Source organism: Falco cherrug, chromosome 7 (assembly GCF_023634085.1).
Source record: "Falco cherrug isolate bFalChe1 chromosome 7, bFalChe1.pri, whole genome shotgun sequence".
In the NCBI taxonomy this organism is placed as follows: Eukaryota; Metazoa; Chordata; class Aves; order Falconiformes; family Falconidae; genus Falco; species Falco cherrug.
This window is the reverse complement of record NC_073703.1, coordinates 64,058,043-64,069,641: the sequence shown is the minus strand read 5'-3', so window position 1 is coordinate 64,069,641 and position 11,599 is coordinate 64,058,043. Positions and strand designations below refer to the sequence as shown.

The 11,599-nt window shown below is 63.1% G+C and overlaps 1 protein-coding gene across 2 annotated transcripts; it reads left to right on the top strand.

The window, feature by feature from the left end:
• The first annotated feature begins 3,211 nt into the window (after nt 1–3,211).
• Nucleotides 3,212–10,825, top strand: PGF (placental growth factor). Of its 2 annotated transcripts, none has more exons than XM_055717186.1 (7): nt 3,212–3,398; nt 3,570–3,609; nt 4,228–4,424; nt 5,870–5,946; nt 7,680–7,709; nt 7,800–7,819; nt 8,574–10,825. In XM_055717186.1, exons 1-7 carry the CDS (start codon nt 3,333–3,335, stop codon nt 8,636–8,638), a joined length of 495 nt encoding a protein of 164 aa, XP_055573161.1. In that variant the 5' UTR covers nt 3,212–3,332; the 3' UTR covers nt 8,639–10,825. The 2 variants fall into 2 exon arrangements, with proteins under 2 accessions (XP_055573161.1, XP_055573160.1); XM_055717185.1 differs by having other exon boundaries at nt 7,800–7,862.
• The last annotated feature ends 774 nt before the right edge of the window (nt 10,826–11,599 follow it).

Here is an 11,599-nt window from a genome sequence, read left to right as displayed (position 1 = left end):
GTCTCCTGCCTTGAGTGCCCCTGGGCAGCCCTGGTGCCCATCCCGAGCTCGTGCCTGACCTGAGCCAGCCCTAGTGCCCGTGACCCAGGGGCAGCCAGACCCTGCTCTCCCCAGCCATGCAGCCGGGCCATCAGGTGCCTGGGGTTTTGGTCACAGGTCCCTGGGGAGGCCGAGCTCCCCTCCCGAGGAACCAAAACAAACAGCAGAGTTCCTGCCACGTGCAGCCGGGGCTGACTAAGGCCGGACGCTTCCGCCTGCCGCGGGCAGCAGCGACTGGGACCGTGAGCCACCACCATCGGGGTGTGCGGCATGGCTCATTTCCCCCTATTGTCAGCCTCCCCCTTGGCAAACACATCCCCCTGCGCACCTGGCCTGGGAGGAGGCATTGACTCCACAGCAAGCAGCCGCTGGGAGCTAGAGATGTGCTGCTGCTGGCGCGTCTCTGAGCTGGAGCCGCTTCGGCATGGCTCCAGGGAGTCCTTCAGGGTGCCCAGGCAGGTGGTTTGCAGGTTGTTTCCTTGAGGAGCAATGCTGGCCACCCAGGGGTTACTGGTGCAGCCCTGCTTGCCTGTAAGGGCACTGGAGAGCCCTGTGTTTCGCAGAAGAGATCAGCAGCGAGATCTCTCAGCAGGGAGGCCTGGGTTTCCCTGTGCAGAGAGGCTGGTGTTGGTGAAGCCTCTGCCAGTCCATGCTCATCCCCTTTCCCACCCCCACACGCAGGTACACACAGCTCCAAGCAGCCAGCCTCCAGCCCTCTACCTTTTGCTTTCCATCCCCACTCCAGCGGCATCACCTGCAGAAGACGGAGGGGGTTTATCTCAGCACTAGCTACGAACCAAGCCCTCCGTGCTCACTGATGGGGGGGCTTAGGAGGGTCGAAGAGCTGGATCACAGGGCCTGGGAAAGCAGCTGAACAGAACGTCGAGGGTGAAACATGGGTGCTCTGGGATGAAGGGCGGGCGTGAGGAGCCCTGCGCCTTATGTCTTCGTGCTGACGTGGAGGTGAGCCCGTGCCCTGGCAGGGCTGCGCTGGGTGTGCTTGCAGCCAGGTACCGGGGCTGGGGCTCACCCGCAGCAGGGATGCACCGTCACTGCCCACCCGCCTCGCTCCCCAGTGCTGCGAGCGGGGCAGGGAGGTGGCACAGGCGAGCGGTGGCAAATTGAGGCGATGCTCTCAGCCCACACATGGGGCTCACCGTGTGGGAGGCATCTGCCCTTTAAGGAAATGTCTCTATTTGCCTTATGTCCCAGGCCGGTCCCTTGAGCCTTCTCTGTCCCTTGTTCCCAAAGTGCGTAGTTCTGCTCCCCAGAGCCCGGTGGGCGGCAGCGCGCGGGACTGGTGCATTTATAGCATCGACCTCCAGCCCTGTCCTGCAGCTGGGGAAGGGTAAGCTTGGCCCCCAGGGAAGGAGCGCAGCAGAGGGGAAAGCGAGCGGCCATGGCCCCAGCCAGCTGGATATTTCTTCCATTTGCAGAAGGATGTTGCTGGTCACAGGTTACCAGTGTCCAAATATTATTTCTCTGCTCCTGTCTCTGCTCCATGCTGCCTAGAAAGGGGATGCTCATCCCAGGAATGTAAACTCTGCCCAAGGCCTCTGAGGAAATAGCTTCAGACCAGGAACAGGATTGCACTCAGCAATTAAGGGCTGGTCTCCCCAGCCACACGGCTCCTGGGGGAGAGCCCTTTGCTCCAGCGCCAGAAGCTGGCCTTGTGTCTGAGGGGTGGCCCCGAGGGACCTTCCTGCAAGGACAGGCGTGAGGCCCCATGTGGTCACGGTCTTTGCAATAACAGGATTCTGTCTGTCCAGTGAGTTGGCAGCAGCTGCTGCTCGGGGCAGCCTCTGGTCTGGGCTCTCAGGTGGGAGGAAACGCTCCCGCTCCCGTCTCAAAACCATCCCAGGGGAGGTGTGGGGGGGTGCCTTGGCCCACGATGGTCGGTGGGGTGGCAGAGGGACAGCACAGCCATGCTCCAGCCACGGCAGTGGGGGCATTACGTGCTCCCTGCTGCCCAGCTGGGGATGAGGGTGAACAGGCAGCCCCCCGCAGCCAGCTGCCGCGCTGTGCCGATGGGTGATGAACTGCAGCGCACCCGGGCCCCCCCCCCCTTGGCGGGGCCGGGATTTCTGCACGCTTATCTCTGCAGCATCTCCCTGCTAATTTGCCAGGCCCCACTCCAGCAGCTTTCTCACACACTCAGCAGTACCAAAGCCTGGAAGCTCCAGGCAGAACTCCTGGAAGATCCAGGCAGGACCCAGCTCCCACTGATGCCTGAGCCACTGCCACCTGCATGGCCCGGTGGGGCTGGGGACAGGGGGCTGGCATGTCCTGCATCCCCTGGGGACAGACCCCACAGGTCTGGGGACAAGGCACAGGGACAGACCTCACATAGAGGTGGGCAGGGAAGCCCTAGAGCAGCCTCCCCACCCTCCCGGGAGGACAGAAATGTGAATCCTGGCAGGGACACAGAGCCGTCACATCCCCAGGACCTGTGGCCCACGGGGGATCATGTTGCCCGCTGGCATCTCTTCGCTTCCCACTTTTCCTGGCTGCTGGGGCTTAAAAATAGAACAGAAAAGGCCACAGAACTCCTTTGGGCTTACCCTTGGTGGCAGCATTTGGCCCCAGACCCACTTGAGGGCACAGCTGTGCCCCTGCCCTCCCCAGCTGGAGGGACCCCCCACAGCAGCCAGGCCCGGCTGGTTCCCCAGGATGCTGTTCCCGGGATGCTGTCCCCTGGGATGCTGCCCCCGGGATGCTGCTGCCCCCGGGATTCTGCTGACCGGGATGCTGCCCCCGGGATGCTGTCCCCTGGGATGCTGTCCCCCGGGGCTGAGGGGGCTGGAAACCCCCTGCCAGGGTCCCGGCGGCGGGGGCTGGCAGGGGCAACGGGCTGGGTGGACGGGCAGGGGGTGCCCGGGTGGGCGCGGGACAGCGCACCCGGGAGGGGCGGGCAGGACCCTTGGCAGCCCCAGCACTCCCCGCCCGCTGGGGATGCACCGGCCACCGGCCGGTACCGAGCAGCCCCGGGGCGGCCGGGGTGGGGAACTGGCGGCGGGGCTCCGCCGCGCGCGGGGGACACCGAGCGGCCCCGCTGCCGCCGGGGCCGGGCACCTGCTCCCGCCCCGCGGCGGGGCCGGGGCGGGCGGGGGCGGGGCGCGGCGGCGGCGGTGAAATACGGCGGCGGAGCGGGGCGCGCTCCCATGGCCCGGCGGCGGCGGAGGCGGCACGGCGGGGCCGGTGGCCTGGCGGCGGCGGGGCGGCATGCCGGGGCGGTAGCGGCGGAGTCGGTGCCGGCGGAGTCGGTGCCGGCGGAGTCGGTGCCGGGAGCGGCGATGCGGCTGCTCGGTGCCTTCCTGCGGCTGCTGGTGGCCGGGACGCTGGGCGCGCCCCCCGCCCCGGTGAGAGCCGGGGGGCGGGAGCGGGTCGGGGCGGACGCAGCCTGGCCCCCGCCGGTGCCGCTGCCCGGGGCGCCGGTGGCTGCCGGGGCGGCTCTTCCAGGCGCTGGGTGAGGGGCCGGCGGCGGGACCCCCCGCTCCGTGCCGCCAGCGCCCGCCTTTCCCTCCCTGTAGGTCCCGGAGGCGCGGGGGACGGCCAGCGCGGAGCCGCCCGGTGAGTTGGCAGCGGGCGGCCGCCGGTGCCCCGCTGGGAGGGGGCGGCAGCCGATGGGGGGGCTCCGCACCCCCGGGGCCGCTATCCCCGCGGTGATGCTCGGGGGGGGGCGGGCAGGGGGGAGCTGTGCCGGGGCGCGGAGCAGCCTGTTCCCCTCGGCCCCGAGCGGAGCGCAGCCCTGCCCCGGTCTTGCCGCTCCTCCGGTGCCGGGGGGGGGGTCCCGGGCAGGAACACCCCGCTTCGGCTGCCCTCTGCTCTCCCCGCGATGAGACCCGAGGGGACGGTGTCCCCCGCGCTGCGGGGTGGGCTCCGGCGCCCGCCGGGGAGGGCAGGGGAGCGGCGGGGGGCGGTGGCAAAGCTGGGGTTCTGTGGAGAAGGGGCAGGAGCTGGCGGGCAGCTGGAGAACGAGCCCGTCGGTGTGGATGACACCCTGTACCCGTGCGGTGATGGACTTGCGGGGAGTACGAGGGGGTCCCCTGCATCCCTGTGCCCCCGTGAGGGATGTAGGACCCCGCCACGGCCGCTGCACCTGCCCCAGCGCGGGGCGGGGGGGGGGGGGGGCTGGGCTCAGCCTCTCCGGGCTGGGTCCTTACAGCCCCCTACCCCGGGATCTTGCAGTCCTGACCTTTCGGGAGATCTGGAATCGTAGTTTCTGCCGGCCTCTGGAGCAGCTGGTGGACGTCATTACCGAGTTCCCCAACGAAGTGGAGTACATTTTCAGACCCTCCTGCGTCTCCCTGCAGCGCTGCGGTGGCTGCTGTGGGGACGAGGGTCTCCGCTGCGTCCCTGTGGAGACGAGCAAGGTCACCATGCAGGTAAGCACTGCTCCTGTGGGGCTGTGGCCGCACTGGGGAGGCGGTGGGCTCCTCGCCAAGCACCGGCAGGGTCAACTTGCAGCTCCACATCCTCCAGCCATCGTAGCAGCGTGGGAAACATGGGAGGGGGCTCGCTCGCAACTGCTGAAACACATGCCAAACCAGGAGGGTCCCTCTGCCTGTTCTTTGGGCTTGTCCTTGAGGCCAGGTGACATCCCTGGTGGTACTGGCCTTGCTCCCTGTTCCCTGCCCTCTCCTTTCTGCATGGTCCATCTTGCTGCCTGCTGTCACCTTTTCAGACCTTCCCTGCCCTGCGGTGGGGCTAGGAGTGCCCGGGTTGCCCGTGACTCTGCTTGCCGGGGCAGAGTGGGAGCTGCCTCTTGGTTGCAGGGAGCAGCAAGGTTCTTGTCTGACAGGAGATGCCCGTGGTGGTGATGACAGTAAATGTGTGCTGGGGGCACGGTGAGCATGAAGGGCTGCTTTTCCAGTCCCCACTGTAGGAGCAGTGCGAGGTGGGGTGGGAGATGCCGGGCTGCCAACAAGCTGCTGGTTGGCTCTGCCCCATGTGCCAGGCAGCCATTGTCCTCACACTGCAGCCCTTGTGCCGCGCTGCTGGAGATCAACCCGCTGCAGCAGCAGCGAAAAGCTCTGTTTTGCTGTGGGTGATGGACTAGAGAGTGCCTGCAATAAATCACCGGTGATTTTGATCCCTTGGGGGCTGAAAATGTGTTGGAATCTCCAAAAAAATTTTTGACTGAGGTGGAGCAAGAGCCTGACATCAAGGGCAGGTAGCTCCCCCAGTGCAGGTCTGCCTCCACCGGAGGGATCCCACTGCCATGTGCGGGGTGGCAGTGCCAGGCACCACTGTGGGGGCTAGGGTGGATCACACCGATGATGAACATACCCTGTGAAGCCCCTGGATGTCCAACCCGAACTCCAGGCTGGGCTGTGGACTGACATGTGACAGGGCAAATCCTGCACCCTGGGGCTGGGGTGGCATGGTGCTACTGAATCCAGGCTCTGTGCTGTGGGAAAGGGAGCCAGGAGGAGGTAGCAGCACCAGGAATGGTCTGGAAAACGTGACTAGGGGGATATTTCCATCAGAGAAGGGAGGAGTGCAAAGTGGTCAAATACGTGAAAGCTCTCCACGAAGGCAGAGGCAGAAAAAAAATCTCCTCTAAGGCTGGGAAATCCCGAGACCGTGGGCCTTAAATTCCAGCCCTGAAGACACGGGGCAGCACTGGCAGAGCCTCCCAAGCTGCCGGGGCAGCCGGGCCTGGCTGGCGCTGTCTGCGTGCGGAGGTGGCGTCTCCGCTGCCGGAGGTCCCGAGGAACAGGTTAGACACGCGTCTGCCCGAGAGGCTGGGGTGGCGAGGCAGTGCCGTGGGAGCCCTTCCAGCCCCCTCCTGCCGCCGGCCGGGAAGTAACCTTTGCTCCTCTTTCAGCTCCTGAAGATAAAGCCAAATGGGGAGGCACCCTACGTGGAGATGGCGTTCACCGAGCACAAGCAGTGCGAGTGCAGGTAGGGACCCCCAGGCTCATCTTGCACCCCTGTGACCCCGCCAGCTTGCCTTGCACATGGGGCAAGGATGCCCTGGGGACACCCCGACCTGCTGGGACACCCCTCAACACATCCACCCGCTATCTCTGGACGGGGGGTTGCCAGTGCTTATGGCTGACACTGCCTCCGCAGCCCGCTCCCCGCAGCCAGTGGGCTGCGCAGCATTGTGCAGCCCAGGCTGGAGCTGCTGCGGCAGCCTGGCTCTGCGAGCAGGGATGTCTGTGACCCCCATCCCTGCGGCTGCCTTGGCATGCCTGGTGTGGGCTCCTCTGGCTGGAGGAGCTGCCTGTGGGTAGTGGAGCAGGGCTGGTGGCTCTGAGGCAGGCGTTTGGTGTGGGACAGCATGCCCAAGGTGGTGCCTTAGCAGAGAGCTCCATGGCTCGGCGTACCTAAGCGTGACTGTGGCCTGAAGGGGAAGCTGAAGGGCTGGGCCTGGGGCTTCCATTTGAGGGGGGCTGCCCAGCTGGGGCTGGGGAGCAGGGGCTTACATCCAAGCTGACAAATGACAATTTAAAACATGCAGTGTCAACCTGGCGTGGATATGCAGCACTGGCCTGGGATGGATGCACAGCACCAAACTGCCACAGACTTCTCGCATGTCGTTAACCCCTCCAGGGTGCTCATGTTGGCCCAGAATTGATGAGAGCTTGGGCAGGGGCCTCAGCCTGGGGGCTGTGGTGCTGTGGGAGCAGGGGGTGGCTCCAGTGGGTGCTGCCCACAGCCTGTCCCTGCCACAGAGCCTCTCCAGCACCAATGGCGGGGGGGTCCTGGCATTTGCTCTCCATCATAACCCAAGGGCAATGCAGTATTGCGAAAACTGGGGACTGAGCGTCCTGCTGGGCAGCTGTTAGACAGGATCCTTGCCTGGAAGAAAAGCCTGAGGATCCCTGGGTCGGTATTCCCCTGCAGTTGTAAGAGCGGCTGTGCTGGAGCAGACCCAAGGCCCATCCAGCTCTGTACCATCTCTGGAGCATCTGTTGGTGGATGCAGAAGGGGGAGCGGGAAGAAGCACATGTGTTACTTCCCCCTGCTCCACTTCCAGCTATTTTCCGTGCAGGGAATTTCCTGAGCCTGTTGTGGTTTTCCCACCCAGGGTAACTCCCAGGAGGTCTACACGCGCTTGTGCAGGCTGCCTTTGAGTCTATGTAAAGTTCTTGCTTTCGTAGCACCTTTTGGCTTCTCCTGAAGTGGCCCTCCACACCTTTACATCGCTCCCCTTTGAAGTTTAGCGTAGGCACGGTGGATGTCCTGGCCTTGGCCCCTGTAGGGGATGCTTAAGCCAAGTATGTCATGGCTGCTGTCTGAGAACCACCGCTGAGACTTTGCAGCAAATCCCACGTGTTACTCAGGACTTTGCATCTTGTTTAACCAGCTGAGCTATGAAAGCTGTCACTGAGAGCAGCTGAAACTGAACCTCTGCTTCCCGGCCTCATGGGCAAAATGTCACATCCCCAGGGGAGTCACCAAAGCTGACCATCCCCTGCTCCTTTGCTGGCTCTGCCTTCTCCCTGCCTGCTGCAATCGGCTCCTACTGGAGGAGTTGATAATGTGGGGAAAAGTCATATCGGGTCTGTTTTAAGCATGAGTGGTAGATTGTGTTGCGCACTGGGGCATCTCAAGGAACCACCTCCAGCAGCTCGACAGACAGTGTTGCCCAAGTAACCGCTTCACTTTGTCCTTTTCCCACCCTGCAGGCCCCGCCAGGACCTGATGAGGTTGGGAAGGTAAGCGGTGTTGGGGGCAGCGTTACCGGCTGGGGTTGTGGGTGTCACCTCCCACCCATCAGCCTCTCCTGTGGTACTTTCCTTTCCAAGGAGGAGGTCCAAGGGCAGAGGTAAGAGAAGACAAGACAAGAAGAGACGTAAAGACTGTGAACTGTAAGTGAGCAGGGGCAGGTATGGGTGGTGGCTGGGGACTCATTTCTTTGGGATGAGCAGCTTCATTAAGCCTTTAGGTTTTTACTGACACTGTGAGCAGTGAGGGGCAGAGACAGGAGGACGGAGGGGACAGTGGGCGGCTGTGGGGAAATGGGCCTCTTACTGGAGGCTCAATAGGTGCTCCGTAGCCTCCACAGCTCAAGGCTGGCCAGCCCCACCCGGGGTGGGGATGGATGGAATGGGTGACTGGATGGTGTGTAGCTCTATTGCCATCACAGACCACGCTGGGTTTCCTGGATCTGTGAATTTCCAGATTCAACCTCATCTTGCTGCTAGCCGTGTCCTTCCTGCTGTCCTTGACTGGCTGTTATTTGGGTTACTCTGCCCTTTCCCTTCTTACGTTTAGCTGACTCTCCCAAACCGCCTGCAGTAACGGCGCAGGCTGGACGCTTACTGCGGACGCTTTGGGGTATGGTGCCCATGTCTGGCACTTTAGTGTTGCATTTCCCCATTTTGTCTGAATCCCACTGCTCAGGGCTCAGCCCCGTTGCCCTCACTCCTCCCCATGAAGGTGCTGCCTGCGGTCCCTACCCCTGCAGGGTGTCAGGGGGGCCAGGCACAAAGGGACTTAGGGCAGAGCAGGTGAGCCTGGAAGTCCGAGTGTCCCCCCAGTGCTGGCAGTGCTCACCCCATGCCCTGCTCTCTTTGCAGATGTGGCACACCACGCAGGTAGCCTCCGCTCTGCCCCCGGCCTTGCTCCTGCCCCCTGGGTTTGAGCTGGCTGCGTTTTCCCCTGGCTTGGGGGACTTGTGGAGCCATGCCCCACCAGGCAGCGGTGGGGAGCAGGACTCTGGTGGGGAAGAGCTGATGGGACCCTTGCTTGGCTCTGGTGGGAATGCAGTCTGGAACAGAGGACTCCCTTGCACCGTTAGCAACAGGACAAAAGGACCTGTGATCAGGCTTGGGGCTGAAGATGAGGACCTCGAGCAGCGTGCTGGTGTTTGAGGGCATCCTGGGGGCAATGAGGAGCGGAGCTGGTGGACATGCTGCTGGAGCTGGCTGGGGACAGCGTGATGTGGGGGGCGAGCGGAGACTGCTCCAGAGGGCTGCAGCTGCACAATTGCTCTGTCGTGCCAGCGCCCTGCAGCTGGGGAGGAAGGAAACCTGGGACAGGCGAGGCTTCAGGGCTGCGTCCCTCCCAGCCTTGGCACAGGGCAGCCCAGGAGGGTGCCAGGGAGCTTGCCTGGGAAGCTCTCCTGCTGGGGAAGGAGAGAGAATTGGGGTTGCCAGAGCTCCTCGCGTACTCACAGCCACATCCCAGCCTTGCCGTGCTCAATAAAACCTGGTGGTCAGATACTGGAGCTGGCAGCGTGAGCACTCCTGTCTGCTTTCCAGCAGCCGCAGGCAGGGCTCTTCCCCCTGGGCACCCACCCAGGCTGGGGGAGGGCACTCCTGTGGTGGCCCAGGGCTTGTCCCCAGCAACAGCTCCTGCAGTACCCAAGAGGCTGCCCTTGGTGCGGTGCTGGAGATGGGCAACCAGCAGGTCAGGACCAAGCTGCTCCTCAGGCTAGAGGCTACCCATGTGCTGGAGCTCAGGAGGGTACTGGGAGACCCTTGGGGAACTGCCCTTCTCCTCCACACCGTGGTGTGTGGGCTGGTACCTCTCCCCATTGACCATCCCCATCCTGCACTCCCCTCAATCCAAACGTCTGCCTCTCACTGTCCTGTGGCTTTCCTTCTCCCCGGCTGGGCTGATTGCAAGGCTGGAGGGGGTGCAGGCTGCCCGCAAGCCTTCACACCCACCAAGGGCTCATTCACCCAGAGTGGGGCCCTGTCTCTTACTGGGACCATCCTGGGGTGTGTAGGAGGGGGTGGTGGCTCTCACTGAGGTGGCTGTGGGTGCTGCTGTTCCCTGCTTTCACCACACAGCCAGGTCTGTGCCCATGCCCGGGGGCGCAGCCCCAGCCCCTGTGTCTGCAGACCTGCAGCGGTTCCCCTGGGGCTCTCCATCCCCCCTTCCCCACTGCAGCGGAGCTGGGGCTGGCTGCCAAGTGCATCCTGTGCTGCTCTGCTGTGCAAGCCATGCCCCGAAGCGGTGCACACAACTGCAAGCCTGAAGGGCAAACTGGACACCCCTGGCATGGGGTTAAAACAGAATCAAGGGTTATACTTGAAAACTTCAAGCAAAAGGCTGGCGGGTAAGATGTGCAAAGGCTTCAACATTGCCATCAGATGAGGTGACCTGCTGTTTATCCTGCACTGAGGAACAAGAGTGAAGCCTGAACGTAGCAGGTGTTGGGATCCAAGGCAGCTCCTCCCCACACCCGATGTGGCAGCCTGAAGTCAGGGCAGGCTCCCTCAGAGCCACAATGCTGGGCTGACACAGGGCCGTGGGGGCAGGGCAGGTCCTGCGGCAGTGGTACCCTGGCGGGGGAAGCCAGTGATGGGTGTTCAGGTGCTGTGAACCTCCACGCTGCCACCATACAGCACAGCATGGACTGGGTGAGTTGCACATGTGCAGCTGGGCATATCCTCCAGGAGCTTGCTGGATCCTTTTTGGACCCCATTTCCACTTCTGGCATCCCCAGTGTCCCGGGCCCGGCACAGCCTGTGTGGGCTCTGCCCCAACCATGCCCCACGAAGCTCCTCCTTGGCTGCCTCACGGGTGAGAGGGGGGCTCTCTGCTCCCCTTCCCACACTGCTCGGGGTCTGTGTGGGCCATGGGACACCCTAGCTGGGGTGGCCTGTCCTGGTCTGGGCAGGATCTCCCCATCCCCATGTGCTGCTTCAGCCTGGCTGGTTGCGCTGTGAGGCTAAGAACTGTGTGGAGTGCTTAAGGGATGTACGTGATGGTTTCTGTATTGTTTTTAACAGTAAAAATATCACCGTGGTAGTATTAAGCCTTTAAAAAGGAAGTTACGCAAACCCAAGAATGTTAATTAATAAAAATAAGTTGGTCAAGAGCTGTGAGTAGGGTTAAAAACAATTCAAACCAACTCCCACCCAGTGGCTTTTCCTACCAGTTCTTGGTGTCGGGCATCACCTCTTTGGCTGTTGCTCGGCACTGAGAGTTTTCAGTTTTTCACCAGAGCCGGTGGGGCTGGATGTCTGCGTTACACAGCCATGTGTGTTCCTTCTCCCCTGCACTGCCCGACCCCCCTGGGTGCTGCGTGCACCCTCATCCCCTGCTCCTCGCCTGGTGTGGGGTGGCGGGGTGGATGGTAAGGATGTGGGTGCCTGGGAGGGATGTGGCTGTCCTGCTGCGACAGCGATGAGGGGATCTGCTGGGGCAGGAGCAGGGGAAGGCACCACCGGCATGGAAGGTTTGGGAGCTGCATCTCCAGGTGTTGGGGCTCCCTCCAGCTCTGATATTTCACTGAGGCTTCACTGGTGAGAGAAACCCAATGAGCCCTGGCAGCCCCCCCGGTGCTTCCCTGGGCTGTTGCAAGCATTATGTGCCCAGGAGAGAACTGGCTCCTGTCCCTGCCAGACAGGAGAGTCCTGGCAGTGCCCTGGCACCCTCCTCATCCCAGGGTGGCAGGGACTTCCAGCAGGACATTGCACCTCACGGTGACATAAGGGTCAGGCTGTGGGCCTGCTGCCCTGGTGGGGAGAGCAGGGCTCCTGGCTTGGGGCTTAGGGCCACCCCCCATGCTCCTTCCCAAGGGGACCAGCCGCTGTTTGCCTGTCCCTACTCTGTGCTGCTCCCAGTTGTGCCTTTTTTGGAGGCTTACATC

Excerpts from the sequence above, each read along its gene's own strand:
- PGF (XM_055717186.1), top strand. The coding sequence starts at position 3,333 with ATGCGGCTGCTCGGTGCCTTCCTGCGGCTGCTGGTGGCCGGGACGCTG. Across the intron at positions 3,399-3,569 it reads TGGGCGCGCCCCCCGCCCCG|GTCCCGGAGGCGCGGGGGAC; the intron begins GTGAGAGCCGGG and ends CCCTCCCTGTAG. Across the intron at positions 5,947-7,679 it reads CACAAGCAGTGCGAGTGCAG|GCCCCGCCAGGACCTGATGA; the intron begins GTAGGGACCCCC and ends CCCACCCTGCAG.